The sequence below is a fragment of the Tyto alba genome, unplaced genomic scaffold, assembly GCF_018691265.1.
Source record: "Tyto alba isolate M040663 unplaced genomic scaffold, T.alba_DEE_v4.0 Super-Scaffold_1000006, whole genome shotgun sequence".
In the NCBI taxonomy this organism is placed as follows: Eukaryota; Metazoa; Chordata; class Aves; order Strigiformes; family Tytonidae; genus Tyto; species Tyto alba.
Window position 1 is genome coordinate 8,455,568 of NW_024881272.1, and position 19,929 is coordinate 8,475,496.

The following is a 19,929-nucleotide window of genomic DNA, read 5'->3' on the forward strand; positions in this document are numbered from 1 at the left end:
CAAGGAATTTTGCTTTAAAACAATTTTTGGAGTTTGTTTAATTCAAAGTGTATGAACAGAGTGAAGTCAACTGCATACCAGGTCACTAAAATCCTTAAATGGAGCTAGTAGTGTAAAAAATGCTCCCTTCTCACCTGTCTACAAATACATCGATGCTTATGTTTTTCTTTCGTAAACTATTTATATCACAAAGTACTTGTTCAATCTATCTCTATTCACTGTTGGTAGAACTGCTCTCTGATTTCTTCTGCTATAAAAGTTGGAACTTTCTTAATCTTTAATTTTTGTCTAAGCACATTGCGTGCAAGTTGTTTGCTTAGATGTATGGAATGTGAGTGAAAATTGATATATCACGGTGTCTTTTTCACACCCTCCTTTCTCACACCCCTTGTTCTCTAAGTACTTTAATGGCTTTTTTCAGTTCAGTGTGTTTCATGAATCTGACTTGTCTGCCCAGAACACTTCTGCTAAGAGTTTGTTGTTTTTTTTTTTTTTTCTGCACTTGCTCCATTGTCTAACCACAGGTCCACTCGCAGGTTTTGAGAATGATCTGGCATCATCATAACAGTTGCACTTGAAATAGCCTAGGGAAGAGTGTTTAGGGCAAAACTCATGTGGTGTTGGAGGCTGAATTCTAAGTTGCCTTGCAAATATTTTAAATATATGCTCTTAGGACATAAACTGTGTTTAGCTCTGACAAAGCCAGAGATGTGCTTCTGAGCATGGGGCAGGTTTTGTAGTTTGTGAGCTACCTTAGTTGGGATGGTGATGCATGGTGTCCTGGAATGTGTGTATATTATGGGTCTTAGCTGGTTATTTGCCTGGATCTTTTGCCACGGGAGAGCTGGGTTGAAGTTCCACCTAAGTGCACGCAGGGTGATAGTTCAGGAATTGGCTTGAAAAGAACTCATGTAAATATGAGTACGTGCTTTTCTGAGTCTTGCCAATAAATGGATACTGAGATCTAACAGCAGCACTTTGAGCTTTTAGGACAGAAAATCTTGTTTGGGGTGAGTTACAGTAGGAGTGGAATTGAGTGGCTTCATTCTAGCTCTTGCTTAAGTTACGCTAATCGCACTTGCTCTGGTGAGTCTGCATCATCCAGTTTGACAAAACTGGCTCTGATATTGCCAGCGTAATGGGAGAAGACTGACACCGAAACGAGGGTATCGATACGAGTTGATGTGGCTTTTGTACTGCAAGCCTGTGGCACCATTCTGTAGCTGGAGTCCATGCGCTTCCCTTCTCTGAAACAAAATCTAGGAGAAACGTTAATTTCAGCAAACAGTTTGCAAGCAAAAAGCTTTTCTCGTAAGTGTCTATGAAATGATCTCTTCCAGAGCTAATGTGGAGCATTCTGAGTGTGGGGAGGCCATTGAGAGCCCTGGGTAATTGCCTTAGCCATTCTCTTTGTGACTTTGACTAAATAATATCCACTTCTGTATCTCAGAAGTGAATGTAGGTGTGTATCCATATTGCTGCATAGATTAGATAAATTCACAGTGATATTTGAAGCAAAAGCTCTAGCTTGGGCTGGCATTTTAGTGATTTTTTTTCTCCCACTGGGAGAGCAGTAAATAGTCTTAGATTGTAAAGATGGGACTAGAAATGGAGGTCACAGTGTAATATACAGGTCTTTTTTTTTTTTTTTACCTTGTTTGCTTTATGCCAGGCTAAGTATTTCATAGCAAAAGTAAATTTTTTGTGCAGTTTGTGAAATAAATAATAGAGAGATCCTGTTAAAATATGCATCATTGGCTGGCTTCCTTATTTTAATATTAATAAGGCAGGTTGCTACAATAAAATTAACTCTGCATGGTGTTTGTCACTGTACTGTGAAAGAAATTGAGCTTAATGCCATTCCTTCCCGAAATGAATCTGCAGGAGAGCAGTATTTGTGCTGTTCTGAAACCTGTAACTAGGGAAGTTGGAGTTGAACTGTAAATTGTGGAAGATGCAGATGTTAATCTGGGAATTCCAAGTCTGTCTTTGGCCTTGCAGTTTTCTGGCGGCTTATGTGAGGTGTTTTAGTGTTGTTCGCACATGTGTTTTCTCTGCTGTAGTGACTAATATCCACTTGCTTGGCTCATCATGTTTATGGACGACACAGTAATTGTATTTGTGTGGTTTCATAGTCCAGAAACCTCTTCTGGTTGGAGGCGAGAAAATCTGAACCATGAAGGTACTTAGCTAGGACTGCAGCTCCCTAGGACACAGCCCCTTTTGATTTAGGGGCATGGGGCTGAAGGCATCTGAGGAAAAAGCGTGACATTGCAGTTGGCACAAAGGAGATACTGCCTCTTTTTTTAAAGATGGATCTGTGCCTTTAAAAGGAAAAGCCCTTTACTAACCCTGTGCTCCTGTGATTTATGGCAATGCATTTATCTGAACCACAGAGCAAAGGGAAAAAACCTGTAATCTTGATATATTTTGTTATGTGACCAGAACAGCGTTTTTGTGCTTATAAATAATATGAACACTCATTGTATTAGAGGCCCTGTCAACTGAGGTGATACTTAGGTTGAAACAAGCATTAGGGGGTTATTTGAGCACAGTTATAGATACACTTCTGCTGAAATCTGCATTTAAGGCAAGATTAAACTCTTCATTTTACAGTTTGCATTTTTAGTTTAGGATCCACATTGGAATTACATTTTAAGCTTGGCCTGCCAGCTGCATCTTTAAGATTTTATTGAACATGGAAATCTGTGAAAGAGGGAAGCGTGTATGTTTAAATACCATCAAGGTCTATGGGTCTAAATATCTGTGTAAGTGTTTTCCTGAAAACAGTCGTGTTTCAAGTAGGCTTTTAAAATTTCTACTTTAAAGAAATGTCTTGAGAGTCTAACAAATTGGGAGACACTTTCTTAGATGATGAGCACCCATTCTGAATAGTGAGGCCTTTGCAGTGCTATGTTATTTCTACTTACATTATGCTGTAGTAAAAAATTTGGAATTGTGTATTGCGTTTATTGTATGCACTTTCTATAGACTGGTTGAAGTTGACAGCTCAGCCTTACTTTAAGTGGTGTTACTGGCATCAGAAGTAAAACAACCCATGTTGTCTTCCCTCTTTAATTTGCAAACTGCAGGAGTCTTAGCTGAAAAGAGAGAGAGATCTGTGTGTAAATGTGAATGATCTCTTTGTGCAAGAGGCTGAGGGAGGTGAAATCCCCCCATGTTCCTTGGGAAAGAGATACGACAGAAATGTCATGCTTGCTTTATGCCATTGGCCAAGCAGAAATTTCATCCAGAAGATGGTGGTGATTGTTTTCTGTTTGGTTTTTTTTTTTTCCTGCAGCAGAAGGGTGGTACGAGATGAACGAAAGGAAACTCTTGGCTTCTCCCTTCTTCCTTACAAATTACTCTAGAGGAAGGCAGAACAAGGCAAGACAGGTGATGCAACAGTAGCTGGGAGTGCCTCTGTGTACTTGTGGCCCATGCCAGCTGAATAATTGTTTCTTTTCCTCTATCCTGCAAGAAGCAAAATGCTGGATGGAGAAAAGAAAATAGCTGGGTAAGCACAGGCCCACAATTTTGTCCCTATATAAGGCATTGATTTAAAAAATAGGGTCACTGAATACAGCCTGCAGCACTTTCGGGAAGACACTGGAGGAGCTAAATCTGTTTTTTATGTTCTTTGACTTATTAGAATCTAGTCAAAATGTGATTTTTTTTTTTTTTTTTTTTTTTTTTTCCCTCCCATCTGGGTAAAGAACATGCTTGCTGTCGCAGGAACACTGTGTCTTCCTGGGTATGGAAAATGAAAGACAGGAGAGGAGACAGCTCACCACGTCGTAGCTGAGAAGCTGATATTTATTCCAGACTTTGGTACTCGTTTAGGCTGTTTGAGTCCTGTATTCTAAAAGATTACAATTATTCTCTACTGCTGGAACTTACTTTCTTTTTGGGGTATTTTTTCCCTCTTTGGCCTATTTGCCTTGTATATTCTTTACTACAGAATGATTTGGAAGTGTTGAAGCTAATTTAAAACATTTTGGTATTCTCTTCTGCCTTTAGTGTGAAGATGATCTCCCTAACAGCCAGAAGGGTACAACTGAAATAGCACCTGAACATGGACTAGAAGACAGAGTAGATGTTAGATACCTTCAGTGGTTAAATGGGAGGCTGAGGTTCCAGTGGCGGAGTTTGCATGCTCAGCACCAAGAGCTTTGCAAACTTTTGCACAAGGTAAATGATTCTTCTAACTCACTATGGCATTGTTTATTATTTAAAAGCCTCGTCAGCTAGTGCTAAATGTACAAATTACTCTTGTTTGCTAGTTCTGCATTTTCTGTAGATGAAAGTAAAGTACTCTAAATATAAATACCCCACATTTCCCCAGTGGGGCAGAACCATGAGAAAATTAAGTAGGTACAGTGTTCATAAGGTTATGATTGTCGTATAAAAGTTTTCTCTTGCAGGTTGGCACATTAGTTACTTCTGCAACCACAGGCTGTCTCCATATTTCTAAGAAAATGCCCAGTAGAAGCAAGACAGAGCATTCTGGTCCCACAGACAAGAAATAGTGATTCAGAGCTATAAGTTAATCAGAAATGTGGATTTGAAATATTGAGCATGGATGTTGAAAATAATGGCAGCAAAATAAAATGGAATTTCCCATTCTGAAGTACTAGGGAACATCTGAGCGGAACCCAAAATCTACCTGCTTTTAAATCAGGAATTAATAGTGGTCTCTACATTGCTAAAACTCCAGTTCTGTTCCTATTTATGAATGATGTTTGTATGCCTGCCTGAAAATTACAGACATCTGGGAGCATCATGTCTGCTTAGGATGGAAACAGCCTGCAGTCCCAAAGTTGACGGTGATGGTGACTGCAGAGACAAATTTAAAAAAAAAAATGATTTTAAAGATTATCCTAAAAGATACTCAGTAATGTTTTCCCTGGGCCCCCTTTCTCCATTCATATCTCTTCAGGTAACATATGGACCTACTTGGTACTGTACCCAGAACCTTCACAGGAAACCTTTTTGAGACTAAGAACAGTTTTGAGAAATTTCTTCTCAGAGAACAACTCTTATCAGAAAGTTGTCAGAGTTGCAACAAGAGGGTTTTGAATGAAGATGCCTTCTTAGTTTTAATCCTGTGTCTGACAGAGCAGTGCTGAAAACTATAATGAGGTTACATTTTGTTCTTGCATGGATTGATTGCTAGAGAAGATGTCTGATTGACAGCCCTAGGGAAAGATCAGGTGCTGTGCGTGCAGCATCTAAAATAACCTTTTGCTTCTCGTTGCCCACTGCGAATGTGCTTTTCTGATCTGGGAATGAAGATAGCAATTCACTGTAAGTGCAGGTGCAGACCTTGGCTTCTGCACTGAGATTACAGACGCTGATGCTATTAGGAGAGGTGGTTTAGCGATGTAAAACTCAAATTAAATGATTGGCTTCTTCTCCCCTTGATAAGCTACCTCTATTTAAGGTATGCTGATTTTTATAGTAGGTGAGGCAAATACTTCCATAACTCATCATCAGTGCTCTGATTTATGTAGTACCTGGCAGTAACAAATCATTAGGCAGCTTCAGTACCTCAGCTTGCAGTTAATGAGACCAAGGAAGAATTAAGAGCAGGTCGAACCCGGGGCTTCGAGTAAGAGCAGAGATACTCTCAATGGTCCAGATCAGACACTGAAGTGAAGAAGAGATGTGCTGATTGGGCAACATGCTAAACTTGTTGACAGGGAAGATGATGACTTCCTGTGGGGATTGTACTCTGAAATAAACTTGGACGTTCTTTCCCCTGGGGCTATCCAAGGAAAAATGTTTTGCTAAAGTTAGGACTGTTATAGTCGGAGAAATACGAGAGACAGGTTAGTTATGCTGCAGTTCACTGGACCACAATTTCTAGAATTTAAAAGAATAAGCAGGAGGGAGAATGTGTCTCTGTTCATCCAGTTTCTGAAAGGTGCCGTAACTGCCTTTTCCAACAGTCATCACTGGACTAAACTGAAAGCATTAAGTGGTGGTGGTGGTGATTCTTTGTTCAGATTATGTTCTGCAGTGTATGTAGAGGGCTGCAATCACGGATGTATACATACGAGGATAGATTGGAGCCCAGCTTCTCCATATGTGATCACACAGTGATATTATGTATGCTGAAATATGTATGTACAACTGTGGGAGTTTTGTTCAGAGCTGTAATAAAGTGCAGTGCTATGATTTATGTTTTAGTCTGAATTAAAAGCAGGAAAATTGAAAGGTAAAAGCGTCTTAGGAAGGGACCTAACTACAGTGCCACATTAATGTTAACATTTGCAGTAACACAAAATATAACATACTTACACAACCTAACAACTGCATAAACAATAATTGAGATTTCCTGACTCTTTATAGAGAAATTGTCTGTGCTACTGCATTAATTTTAAAACTTTTAAACTAGTCTGTTAGAAGACTGAGGTGACCCAATATGACCTCTATATGAGCTGCTGCTTTTCTCATGTAAACCACAAACACAGTATGCAAGAGGCTAATAGGTGTTATGTTTTTTAATTATGCTGACGGATTTACAGAGGGCTTTCTCTACAAAATTATGTCTTTTACTCGGTCTGTTTAATAACTTAACAGGTTATGTATCTCAACTGTGGAACAGTCTTATTTACTGCTGATCACGAGCTACAATTTTTGCCAAGTAGTGGCGACACTTCCACAGATTTCATTCTGTGACTCACACAGGCTCTAAAATACCATATTCTCTATTTGGGGCTTTCTGAGAGAAACACATCACGCTTGGAAAATATGTTCTTACTCAGGAGATGACTACTTTTCCACTCCATATTTTTTTGTATGGATATTGCTACTGAGAGTAAGAATTGTACATTAAGGACTCAGCAAGAGGCTACCAAGACAGTCAAGGACTAGCTAAGTTGGGCATGACTTCCAAGAATAGGTTGAGGGAGTTGGGCTTGTTTGCTCTGGTGGAGAGGAGACTGAGGGAGAGGTCACCTAACAGCTGCCTTCAGCTCTTTGATGGGTAGTTACAAGGATGGTGGTTACAAAGATGGACCCTTGGTCTTCTCAGCAATACCAGAAGGCAAAGGGGGAGCGGCTGCTGATTATAGCTTGGCAGGTTCAGGCATATTAGCAAAAGCTTCTCTGGGATGAAGGGCAGTGTTGGAACAGCTCACCAGAGATGTTGAATGGTCTCCATCCTTGGAAGTTTCAAAGACTCACATACACAAAGCCACAAACTGCTGTTGGTGATAGTCCTTGTTAGAGCAGGAGGTAGGACTAAAGACCTCTAAAGGTCTTTTCCATTTCTGTGATTTTGTGAAAAAATACTGAATTGCTTGGGTGATCAGGGACATGTACTTTCAGGTTAGAAGTGATGAGTCATGTCTTAATGAAATAATACTGTACTGCCTGAGGAAAGGGTAAGGGAGAAGTAGGAGGGAAATGTGAGGGGGAAACAGGCAAAAATAAATAGCTGTTCTTTCTCTGAAGCACACAAATGATAACTGAACCTGATTGCTGGGGCCTGTATCTACTCTGTCCTGCCTGCAGCCACGTAAGGTTGATGGTGTGAAGTTCTACAGCAACCAGTGTAGATTTCTGAAGCTATAGCCAGTCATGTGCTGGGAATTGCTTGCTAGGTGGTCTGACTGGCTGTTCCTCTTTGCTAGTTATTCTGATGAGCTGCTTTTCAGTGACTTCAGCTCCCAAAAGGCTTGTTGAATCTTACAAGCATGCACATGTCCTGCCGTAGGAATAAGACTTCCTCAGGGAAATCTTAACCTCTCTGTTGCTGAGGAATTTTGCAGCCTGAGGCTATGAGCTATTGAATACATTAGAATGCTTCTCAACATGGACAGTTTGGCCTGCTTTGAAAGTATAATGTAGTAATATCATTATAATTCCCTTGAAATTCTCAGTGGTACATATTTACCTGATATACCTTCAAATATATGGAAGCGTGAAGGATAAATTAGCGTGTTAAGGCATGCCTCTTGGTTCCTTCTATTCTGTTTTTTCCTCTTTCTGTCAAGTGCCAGAGGAATATGTATCTGCCTGGTTTTTGATCCCTCTTGAATTCATAGGGGAGAGCAGCTGGTTTTAGTTAGGCTTTGAATTACCACTTTGCCTTAAAAAATGTGAATGAGAAGCCTTGCATAGTTTCAGAAAAACAGGTAGGAACCTGTATAGTTTAAAACTGGCATTGTTTTTTGGGTCTGTTAAATGCGCTGTGCCACAACCAGCATGTGAAAAGAAATGGTGGAACAAGTGAGTTTTTGGAAAACTGGTGGATTTCTTGTGAGTATTTTCAGCTGTTGTCCATCCACTAAAGGACTAGGACAGAAATTATACCTGAAATAAGGGAAGGTTGGATTAGGTGAGGTGAATTTTTTTAAGCAGATGAACATCTGATTGTGACCTATGCATATAAGTTAGTAGGGATAAAATGATATTAAATGGAATTCTTGATGATGGAAGAAGGGTTTAACATAATTAGCATTACCAGATCATGGTAAAATGACAATAATAGTTGTAATATGCTTGGAAACTGTAAGAGCAGGAGTTGTAGTCTGTCATGCAGTGCTGAATGCAGAGAAACACTGGAAAATACCTCTTATGAAACAAAGTGGTTTCTTGTGACTCCTCTAAGATAAACAATATAAAATAAGATGAATTAGAGTGGATTGGATTGGTTGTATCTACATATCTGATGTTGTAGTAAAAGAGTAAAGGGACAACAACTAAGACTTGATCTCTGGATAGCAGGGGGCAGAGACTGGTGCTGAGTGATTACCTCATTGTCAGTAATTTATGAGTGAGCTAAACAGCAACTGTTAGATGCATCTGTATCTTGGCATGAAGAGTCTACCGTACCTACATTTGTTAATTATATCTGTTTTGTCTTGAGATATTTGGTTTGAAAATCTTTGTTTTTTCCTAAAGCAAATTTGCCATTAGATCTCAATAGCACATTCTTTAATGCAGTAGAAGTTTTTCCTCTGCAAGTGTATGTGAACTGTCAACAGAGCTCCCTTTTCATCTTCTCTTATGTGAATTAGAGAAGCTGATCTCCCTGCAGCGTGTCTAAGCTCAAGGACATTTAGGAATTGGTACTGGAAGCTCCCCAGAAGTGATGCTCAGTGTGGGGCTGTACCTATACTCTTGTGCAAAGGTTAGTATAAGGTTAAATCAGACCTGCCTCCACCTCAGTCCATTCCAGTGCCACTAAGCGACAGCTATACATGCTCTGTCTCTCACCCTCTCACCTTCTTTTACCTTGATACTGTTTCCCTCTTTAAACCTTGTTTCATCTTCAGTATGTTGTGGTTATCACTAACAGACTGTAGAAATACAAATACGGGATTATTCCAGTATCCACTTAGTCTGGTTGCAGGGGAACACCTTATTCCTCTATTGCTACAGCTTTAGAGTGTTTTGTTTTCAGCTCTAGCTAGTGGTGCTGTTGCAACATACTTTGGAAGAGGGGCTGAAATTCATCCCTGGTGCTGGAGGCCCAAAGGTTTGGCAGCCAGAATTACGCAAGAATGCAGCAGGGAGAGGAGTGGCAAGTAGAAAGGAAGAACATTGTGTGGGGAGGTGCTCTTTTATTTTTAAACTGGCATAGCTCTGCACATGTGACAGATGGTTGTCACCAGAAGTGAGTTTTGGGAAAGGAACGCTAAAATATTCTGAAGTTTCAGGGAAGGGTTGATAATTACCTAGTGCCTGTCAACTTTAAAATAGTTGTCAATACCCAAGTGTATGATAAAGTTCATATTAGAATAAAGGAAGAAAAGCAGGAAACCTTCTCTGTCTTCTGGCAGAAATATTAATGAAATATGAGCGATTGTCTGACAAATGTGCACTGCTATCTTGTTTGGCAGCTGCAGTTATTACAGTAACAAAGGGATCAGCTCTGAATAGGAGGAATTGCTTTTTATTGTTCCCTTGACTAACTTGGGAAGCTTCTTCATCAAGTAATTGATGATACCATCACCAGTGCAGCTGGGACAAGGTCCCAGTAAGTGAAAGCCAACAATATATAGCAGCAAAAGAGAAACTTACTGTAACTAGGTAGCACTTTCTGCTTTAAAGGAAGAAATCAAAAATTATTCTGAGGGTATCCTCTACCTCTGTTAAGACTTCTGCTATCTGTCTAAATGGTTTCTCCTTTCATGCTATGCACAAGAGCATGTGTAGTGTGAGGAAAAAGACTTTAAAACAGGATGAAAAGGGAAGTCTTTCAGTTTTACTTTAGTGGCAGCAGTAGCAATTCCTATGTGTGGTTCTGGTAACAATATCAGATGGATCATTTTGTGAGATGATTGTGGTGCACAATCATATTTTTCCTGCAGGCTGTTTTAAAAAGGTCAGGTGTACTGGTGGTACTAGTTACATTTGTACTTGTCCATTGGGAGTGGGCTTGTAGCCGCTGGTTCACATCACCATTCCAATCCATGCAGCTGTTGGATGGTAGCTAATGATGTTGTTAATAATCTGGTCCTTGTACTGACAAATATATTTTAAATTAATCTATTCCAGATTCATTTATTCACTAGTGGCTCCCATATGGACCAGATCCTTGGACATTTTTCTGTCACAGAAACAGACCTTGTTAGACAACCAGAGAACTACAAGCAGGTAATGCTTCTCCTGTAATTCTTGGATGCTTAGTTATGCTTTACATTTACAATGTTCAGCAGGAGACTGTGTTCCTTGTAACATGTTTTTATCTTGGTTTCCAACAGAAATAAGGGTTTATATGTCGAATTGTAAGTTTCCTCACTTATAACTTGTATTCACCAAATGGTTTCTTCCAGTTTGATAGAACATAGACACAAAGGTATTAGGCTAAGTTTTGTAAAAACTGGTAGACAGGGAGTGGGAGAGACCTAACTGAAAGTGCCACTGAAGAAAAGGCTTGTAGAATAAAACATTCTGGATCAGTTTGCTGACTGCTGTTGTATATTACCAGTAACCACATCTGAGCAAGACAGACAGTGTGTCTGCCTGTGACTTTGCCTGAGTGGGTTGTCAGTGAGAACATGGAGAGATCTGATTTCTCTTTCTAGAAGAGCCAAAGCACATCTGATGCTAGCATTCATTACTTACAGAAATTCTACAAGTTGACTACCTTTTTGGATGGTAGTAGGGGGCTTTATTTTAGAAGCACGGAATGGTTGAGCTTGGAAGGGACCTCTGGAGATGACCTGGTCCAACCCCCCTGCTCACGTAGAGTCACCTAGAGCAGGCTGCCCGTGACCATGTCCAGGTGGCTTTTGAATATCTCCAAGGATGGAGACTCTATGGCTGCTGTGGGTGACCTGCTCCATGCTCATCCATCCACACAGTAAAAGAGTGTTTCCTTATGTGTTCAGACAAAACCTCCAAGGACAATATAATTTTTCCTAGTGTACTGTTTCACCCTTAAGTATATATTTCTGTTGGTCTCAAATACTCAGTTATCATAGATGTTTCGGTTTATTATTTAAAGTAGTACAATCCACTTGTTTTAATACAATACATTTGTTTTACAAATCAGTTTGTAAAAGTTCATGCTATGTGAAACAGAAACAAGATTGAAATTTTAAGCTTAACCCTAATAAAATCAATATTTATCAAATTTTTGCAGTCTGTTCAAATGTGTTTACTAAAAGAAGATGTTCTTGCTGCTGCTACCTTAAGAACAGAAGTGGGTATTGTAAATACTGTGCATAAACAAACTCAGAAAAGTAGATTTGAAGATGGGAGATAGTCTTATGTTCAAACCCCCTAAAGTAAAGTGCACGTTAATCTTTCATTATTGAGCGTCCTTGGATGAACGGTTCACATCAGCCTCTTGATAAGGTTTAGCTGTTTAGAACATTTCCTGGAAAATTGTTTTTCTAGAACAAATGCCTAAATCAGCTTGAGATTTCTTTTTCATTTCTGCTTCACAGTCCCCCTCCTACAGCTTGCTCAGGAGCTCAGAACACACAGCAGCACAGTCCTATGAAGCCTATAGTTTGTAGCCTTCCAGAGCCTAGCCATTGTCCGGAAAGGTCTGGTAGGATGGTACTAGAAACTTCCAGGCTGTGTAGGAGGACTTTGCAACTACCTTTTCCCAAAGCCTTACCCTGAATATATCACTGATCTGTTACAGTCAAGCATAATGATACTCCAATAAAGCCTATTTGGTTTTGACTGCGCTGCTAATGATTCATTCCAGGACCTTTCCTCCTTGTATGCTGCTCCCTTTCCTGGATGTCTGCTTCAGGTGCACTGTTCAGTGGAGGCTCAGGATAAAACGGGAAGAATCTTTTCTGTGTTTTAAACATTGTGGTTAGGTAAAGTGCTATAGTCGGGAATGTTTAGTGGTCAGCTCTGTTGCTTAGTTAAAAATCTGTGGAGTCTCCATTCCACCTTTCCCAAGGTTAAACAGCAAATACATGAAACAGAGGATAGCGCTTCAAAACAGGGGTGATTGCTGAGATGGACAGAGGCAGGGTGGCAGAAGTTGTTCTCTGCAGATAAACTATGAGTGGCCACAGTCTCCATCTCCAGTTTCTGTGTTCAATCCCAAACAGGCTCCAGCTCCAGTGCATGCGTGTTGGATATTGTTTTATATCATTTACTGCTTGAACTGGTCCAAAATTGGAATTGCTTGTCAGCATAATCACCTGTGAAATTCTTAACCTCTTGAAGCTCTTGAACCTATTCAAGAAAAGGGGTTCCTCTAAGCTGCTCTCTTGTGCCTGATTCTGAAATAAAGAGGAAAAATTGCAGGAAATCATCACAACACTTCAGTATTTTTGAGAGACTTAAAATTTTATTGTCATCATATGAGCAATCTGTGTAGTTTTTGTCTCCCCTTATCCAAAAGCAGCTTCCAGAAGTTGTATGCTCAGTATGTATGAAGAGCCTGATATAACAAGGTGGTATGGACTTAAAAAAGCAAGACTGTTTCAAGTGTCAGTTTTCCAGATGGATATAATACTCGATATACAAAGTGATGCTCCTTTGAAAAATGTACTTAAAAGCCTCTAATTTTCAAATATCTTGATAAGATTAAGTAAATGATGCATATTTGAATAGCTTGGTTTTCAAATATTGGTGCAGATGGCAGCACTCTGCCAAATGTTTTTTCCAAAAACTGTGAAATAATATTTTTTTCTTTAAGTAATGTGACATTTCTGTTAATGTTACTTCAAATAACAACCTGCTGTGTGGATCAATAAAAAGAGCAAGCATGTCAATATGTCTTACTGTAATGCACCCCTGTTGGTGGATGGTGTTATGAATTCCTTCTCATGTTAGGCATCCTTCAAAGGATAGAAATGCAAAGTGGATCAAAGTGTCAAAAGTTAGCTATCACAGAAAGGGCGTTAGGCTGTTTTTATTGAAGCCCAGAGTTAATTTTTATCAAAAATATCTTGTGAGACAAGTTGCTCTGACCTGTAATAAAACAGGAGATGTTTAGTCTGTCAGGAAAAGTGTGATAGGGTGCAGATAGTTGTGAAGTTTATGAAATGGAAAAGTCATGCTTTTCTATAGAAGTTGCACATTAACTTGTTTAAAATGTTCTTCCCTTGAATTTCTGACTATAAAACTCTTAGTGCTTTTATGTACAGGGATTTTACTGGACATTATTATTCCTTTATCATCATAAATGTCTTTGTCAGATTCATAGAGCTGGAAGTTTTCCAAGTGTAATAGTTTTAATTGTGTTTTTCTCCAGTGAGGCATAATTGAAATTCCAACTTTTCCTGCGGTTTGGCTTGGCTGTGGTTATATAGATGTGTGTGGCTGTGAGTTGCAGGTCACCGCTGTGTTTAGTTCCTGTGCTGCCCTGGGATGTCAGTGAATGGGAGGTGATGTTATTTCAGCTGGTACTCAATTTCCAGTTGAAGTACATGTGCATGCTCATGTTAGCTCTTGACCTCTAAATGTATTTCCTTTCTTTCCCAAGATGCTGTCGTGTCTTTTTGAGCACTCGCTGGCTTGCAGAGTGTGCATGAGAAATACGCTGGTGGTCATTTTCTCAGCAGGAGTGCCGCAGTCAGCGGTGATGGTTGTGGAGCTGTTTGTCTGCGAGGCCGTGCTGGAGTGTGCAAATGGTGAGCAGTTACAGCAGCGTGCAACAGCCTGTGCGTTGATAGGGAGCGATTGTGTCTTTTCTTGAACACCTCTTACATGTATGACTTAAGAGTGTGCTAGAGCATAGTCTAGAGCATTTGAATGTCTTGTGTTTTGGCATGTTTTCCAAGATGTAAAGGCACTGCTTGTTTTTAAATGGTTCCCCTAATCAACTGGTGTGGGGCTGCTGTTATTTGGGAGCCTGAAATACCTCAGGGCAGAAATGGAGTTCTGGTCTCTGGCACTGTGGCTGAAATAGTTTTGAAGCATACTGGGCAGAGCACGCAGAAGAGGTGGCTTACCCTTAGCCACATCTGCCCCAAACCTTCCAGGGCACTATGGTCTATCTCTGAGGATGTGGTCACATTCCTCTTGTGACTGTGAGGACGGTGGTGGTGACATGTGACCAACTGAGTAGTTTTTCATAATTGTGAGCATAAGGTAATCCCATTCTTGTCTATGAAACTCATTTACCTTAATTCTACATTGCAGTGTCACCAGTTCTGATGTTTTACCTTGACCTTGAAAAAATGTATGTTGCACTTGAGTCATGAAAATAACTTTCTCACCAAATTGTTACCATATAGAGATCCATGAACTTTCAAGCAAAGCTGCCTAGTCCTTCGGCTTCTTCTGTCTCTTCATATACTGCTTTATACGTAGAATTCAATCTTGCAGTTTTGTGATTAGCAAAGATTAAAAGTTGTAGTCAGAACTCAGGTCACTGTTGCAATGCTGGCAGTGGTGGAGTGATCACTGAAATTGTAATGAGTAAAGATGACACCTTTAAATGCCAGTAGATCAATTTATTGAGTGTGACAGCAAAGAAATAATGCAGCAATCTGCCAGATGGACATGCAAAGAAATTAATAGAATTTGGACGTGAATAGCTAATAATTTTGTTTCAGAATTTTATGAAAAATATTTATACTTGTTGATCATTAACCTGTTTTAAAGGGAATTACTTTGTCTTAAGGAACTAAGGTCCTTGGTAGCAAGAAAATAGGAACAAATAGTCTGTCTGACTTTGCATATATAATGTATGGTCAATTCCATGCCCATAAAAAATTCAGGTGAGCTTTAGCTCTCCAAGCAGCAGGGATTGGGTGGGGTGGGGTAGGATAGTATGGACATAGCACTGATTTGCTTTGTGGACTGTTCATGTATCAGGGAAGGAAGCCAGTGTACAGTATGTGTGTTGCTTCCTTCCGTCAGATGGGACTCCATAATTTCTTACTGGAACAGTCAAGGGGTAAATGATCAAGTTGTAAGATAAGTTGATTGTGGACCCTAAATCTTGTGGCAGTTTCCATTTAAAACATCTGTCCCAGATGGCTGTTACAGATGGGTGACACAACAGGTTTATTCTCTGTGAATAATAGCCCATGGTTTGAATTCATGCAAAAAACTAATGAGCTTCTGTTCTTTTCAGAACAAGTACATTCAGACTGGAAGCATTAGGAACAGATAGGCTTTGAATTTTCAAAAATGTTGAACATGCGTTTTCTAGTTACTTTGCATGAAATTTGAGTCTTCGGTTTGCATCATGTGCATGCATATGTGGGCTTGTACACTTCTTACATGAAGTCCTCCTGATCTGGTGAAATATTTTATCTGCGTAGGCATGTTAAAGCAGTAAGATCAACAAGTACATTCAGTGCACAAACATCATGTGCAAGTTTTTGGTCCATTTCTGTCCGAGTGACAGCACCACCTCCTGGAACGTATGTGAAGGCAGAGCAGCAAAAGTCTGTTATCTAATACAAGTTATTCAGCTGGTTACTGAATAATTGCTATGGTATTGCATTATCTCCACAAATGGGTCCTAAGTTGCTGACCATCTTTGATGAAAATGGCAGCATAATTCCAGCTGCTGTGTGCCAGGCTATAGCTGGTGTCCTTGTGCTGGTTGTCTGGGACCTCATGGAATGTTCTCGTTGGTGACAGATGCTGCAGGCAGGTGCTAAATGAATATAAACAGTTAAAACCCTGCTGCTAAGCTTGACACTGTGTCACATTACTGATTTGACAAAGACCTGTGCTAGTATATAGTATTTCTGTAATCAACCCTGTTACGGTCTTGTGTGGTAGGGGTGAAGGATATGTAACCTTATTTGAATTTCAAAGAGCCTGCTAGGGGACCATCTGATATTTTATGATGTCCTTCCATCTGTTGTACAAGAAGCAGTTTAACCAACACATTTCTCAGAGTATAGCTACCAATGGAAAAAAATCATATTCACGCTATGGTCTGTGATGCTGCTGTGTAGAAGATTAATTCAGGAAGCAAAGGCTTGTACTGCATGCAAGTTCCAGAAAAAGATTTGTTCTTTTCTGAAAAAATTACCTTGAGCTTCAAGGACAAGCTGTCTTCATTGGCATAAATTGTTGTAGATTCATTATCTCCTGTGATGCTCTGGCAGCTAATTCTGTTTGATTTGGCCCTCAGCTTTTTATATATTCCTTGCTTCATTCTCTTGGTAAAAGCCATAGTTCTGTCATTTCTATCATGGAACAGGATCAGTATTTTATGTTGTAACTACCGTTCTAATTAAGGACAACTTTGCCTATTTGCCATTGTGTTTCAGTTTCTTGAAAGGAAAAAAATACTTGAAATTTCTCAAGTCAACTGTGCATAAAAAATAATATAGCATAAAGTTCAAGAGTAATTGCATCCGGGCTTTTGAGTATTTGTGAAAATGTAGGGGGTTTTGGTTTGGGTTTTTTCCTGTGCATGTTCTATCTGAAATCCCTCCTTGGCCAGTCTTGACTCCACAGAAATCTTCATGGAGTTTCATTTTACTAGGTGTTATGCCAGGTCTGTGTGAGCTCTTCTTAGAAAGATTGTAGCATGAAACAATTTTCAAGGTGGGGAGAGACCGCATTGCTGTGAATGAGATTGGAAAAGTGGAGAATGATCTTCCCCAAAGGAATACAAGGGTCTGTTACACAGTTCTTGGAGCAGTAGGGCAAAAGAGACAGCCAAGCCCCAAAGGATCTAAACACAATGAGATTCCAGACTTACTCTACACACTGCCAGAATAAACTTAATTTGAATCAGTAGTGACTCTTGACTGTTTACTAAATCTGCTCATTGGGCTTCAGATGACCAGAATCGTTGGATTCTGGCAGCACTGAATTTTCAGAACAGCAAGTAGGCTGACAGATTCTGTAGCAAGAACAATTTTTTTCTTTTCCTTTTACAGACCTTTTTAAAGGTACAGGATTTTCTAAACCAGTACATCAAAATTTTTACCTGTGTTTAAGCAAGTTTGATTCTCATTGATGATTGCTGCTGGGTGCATCTTAAATAAGTTCTTTAATGATGAAATGAGAAAAAGTTCTAGAACTGCTGACCTTTAATACATTTCAAGGTTCACCAATGAATTGTATGTTAGACTCATGGACATACATGTTTTGAAAAGGTCAATTATGACAAGTTTTTTGAATTTGCATAATTATGCTCACCACAGCACTTTGAATAAAAATAACAAATGCTTTGCCCTTTTAAAGTATTCAGGTTTTCCTCTCTTCCTGTCTTAAACATGCTTTTGCTAAACCATTCTAACATTATTCATTGAAGAACACAGGGAACATGGTCTGTGTTAGGAGCTGCAGGCTGGGAGCAGAAGTAGGGCTCTGGGCAGGCAGAGGAAAGGGGTAGGATGGACAGTGAAGAGCCTCTTTGCTCTGGCTCTTGTTCAGTGAAGTCAGGAGCTGGAGGAGGCCCCTGGACAAGAGGCCTGCAGGAGGTCACTGGGGAGGCAAGGTGGCTCTGATGATGTGGCAGGATTAAGACTATCTGGGTGAAAAGAGCCTAAGTAAGACACTGAAGAGAGGCTGTGGCAGGAGGGGCTGAATATGGGACAGGTGGGACAAGACTGGAGAAGAGAGTTAGGACAGGGGAAATGGGAAAGATGGGTCTGGCTCAAGGCTTGAATCACTGTCTTGCTTGATTCTGAGAAATTTCCTACTTGCAGGAAAATGTTAGCCCTCTCCAGTGATAGTCCAAGTAGATAACCTACTACTGCTGCTAGTTAGTCTATTGACCCAAGAGTCTGAAGCATATCTAGTATCTCAAGAGGTTATGATCCTGCAGATAAGCAATGGGTATCTCTGATGCTGCAGGAAGAATTTTCAAAAGTCTCTTTCTAAAAACAACCAAAGATACTAATAGTCTGAATTGGAATATGATGTTGCGATGTAATACATGTTTATTAGGATATTTTATCCCAGAACCACTGTATCATTCAGAGAGCAGAGTGCCTTGTTTCTGAGTCAGAGCTGTGGTGAAGAAAGTGGCTGATGAAGGTGAAGAAGTAGTAGTAAGAGTGGGAGAATTGTTGGAAGAGGAAGGAAGCCTTAATAGCTGAGGCAGTAGAGCTTTGTCCTGGAGAGCTGCAATACTTCTGTGCCTTTGTGTTCTCAGGTTCCCCACGGCAAGTTACTTAAACCAGACTTTCCATGGTGGGCTGCCGATGGGATGTTCATATTTTTTGTGTGCTCAATTTGATGCTCCAAGATCTGATTTCTGGAAGTGTCGAGTATTCCTAGCTGCTCCTGAATTTGGTGGGACCTCTGCTTGGAGCCCCTCAAGAGTTTCAGCAGTGCAGGCAGCATCACCTAGTAATGTCAGATTTAACCCCAGATGGTGTAGCAGGTCCTTGTAGCATACTGCTCTGCTGAAGTATGAGGCTGGATCCTCGAGCCAGTCAAGTGGTGTACGTTATTGCAACCTCGGCCAGCTGCCTGGTTGCTTCTAGTAGAGCTGATCAGCTGAGGCAGCATGCCGTGGCTGTGTTGGCTCAGGAGCTAACACAGTGACAACTACCTAAAGCATCTCTGCGAGTTGTTAAGTTACGCTGAGTAGATGTAACCATGAAGGGCTTTATAGTAATTTTTAAATTCTCTGAAAATCAGGTATCAGAAGTCTCAGTTAAGGCATCCAAAAGAAATGGAAGCATTTTACTTTAATCTCTTTGCTTTCATTTCCCATTTGTAAACCGACAATAATACTGTCATCTCATCTCACATGGGTCATTAGGAAAGATAACTTGTTTATGTGGAAGATAAAAATTCTGTGTTCAGAATGGGATTTGAATGGCGTATGGCAAATAAGTCCATGGCTTCCCTCTGAAGAATAGACAGATTAGTATGCAATTTAGAAGGGAAAGGAATAGTTTGTGGAGTGAGCACTAGCCGTTCTATGCCCTTGGTGAGTCAGATTATGAAGGGGAATATTTTGGTCACGTAATTCTAGACCTTATACATACAGGATGGTCAAATTAGTGTTGTTTAGGCAGCTTGAATTCTGACACTTTTTAACTTTGAATGCTTCAGCTTCCAACCTTAGCAGTTACCTTGCTGGATTGTTCATTAAAAGCGTAAAACATACTTACTGCCATGCGCTCTGAACAACATTGTCAGTCAAAGCCAGTGCTTTCCCCTGTTAAATTACTTAATGTTTTGTGGTGTTGTTTCAGCCAGTTACTTTAGAGATTTTACACGCATGATAGTCAGATTGGTGAGAACTAACATGGGAGCTGACATTAATATTGCAGAGGAGAGCAGATCTGATAACATACTGAATTGTATATGGCGCTCCAGCACCTAAATGCAGGAGGCCTGGAGGCTCACACAAGAAAGCTCAAGGGGGCTGAATGATCCTGAGTGCTCTATTTATGATGGTGGTTGTTCAAATAAGAAAGAGTGGCGGCTGTAAGGATGGATTTAATATGAAGGTCGTCTGCAGGCTCAAGCAAAATGTAGCAAAATGAGCAGGGTCAGGAGCACATCAGTGATACTTGGCTGGTCCCAGGGGGCTTCCTGACCCTGTCCAAGAGT

The 19,929-nt window shown here is 40.1% G+C and overlaps 1 protein-coding gene across 6 annotated transcripts in view; it reads left to right on the plus strand.

The window, feature by feature from the left end:
- TEDC1 (tubulin epsilon and delta complex 1) overlaps positions 1-19,929 on the plus strand; it is an 84,499-nt gene that overhangs the window by 16,903 nt on the left and 47,667 nt on the right. For all 6 annotated transcript variants that reach the window (XR_006164560.1, XR_006164561.1, XM_042784252.1 and 3 more), the window contains exons 4-5: positions 4,021-4,191; positions 10,513-10,611. Coding sequence is in view for 4 of the 6 variants with exons in the window: in XM_042784252.1 (XP_042640186.1) it covers positions 4,021-4,191; positions 10,513-10,611 (270 nt within the window). In the remaining 2 variants the exon portion in view is untranslated. The remainder of the gene's footprint in view (positions 1-4,020; positions 4,192-10,512; positions 10,612-19,929) is intronic.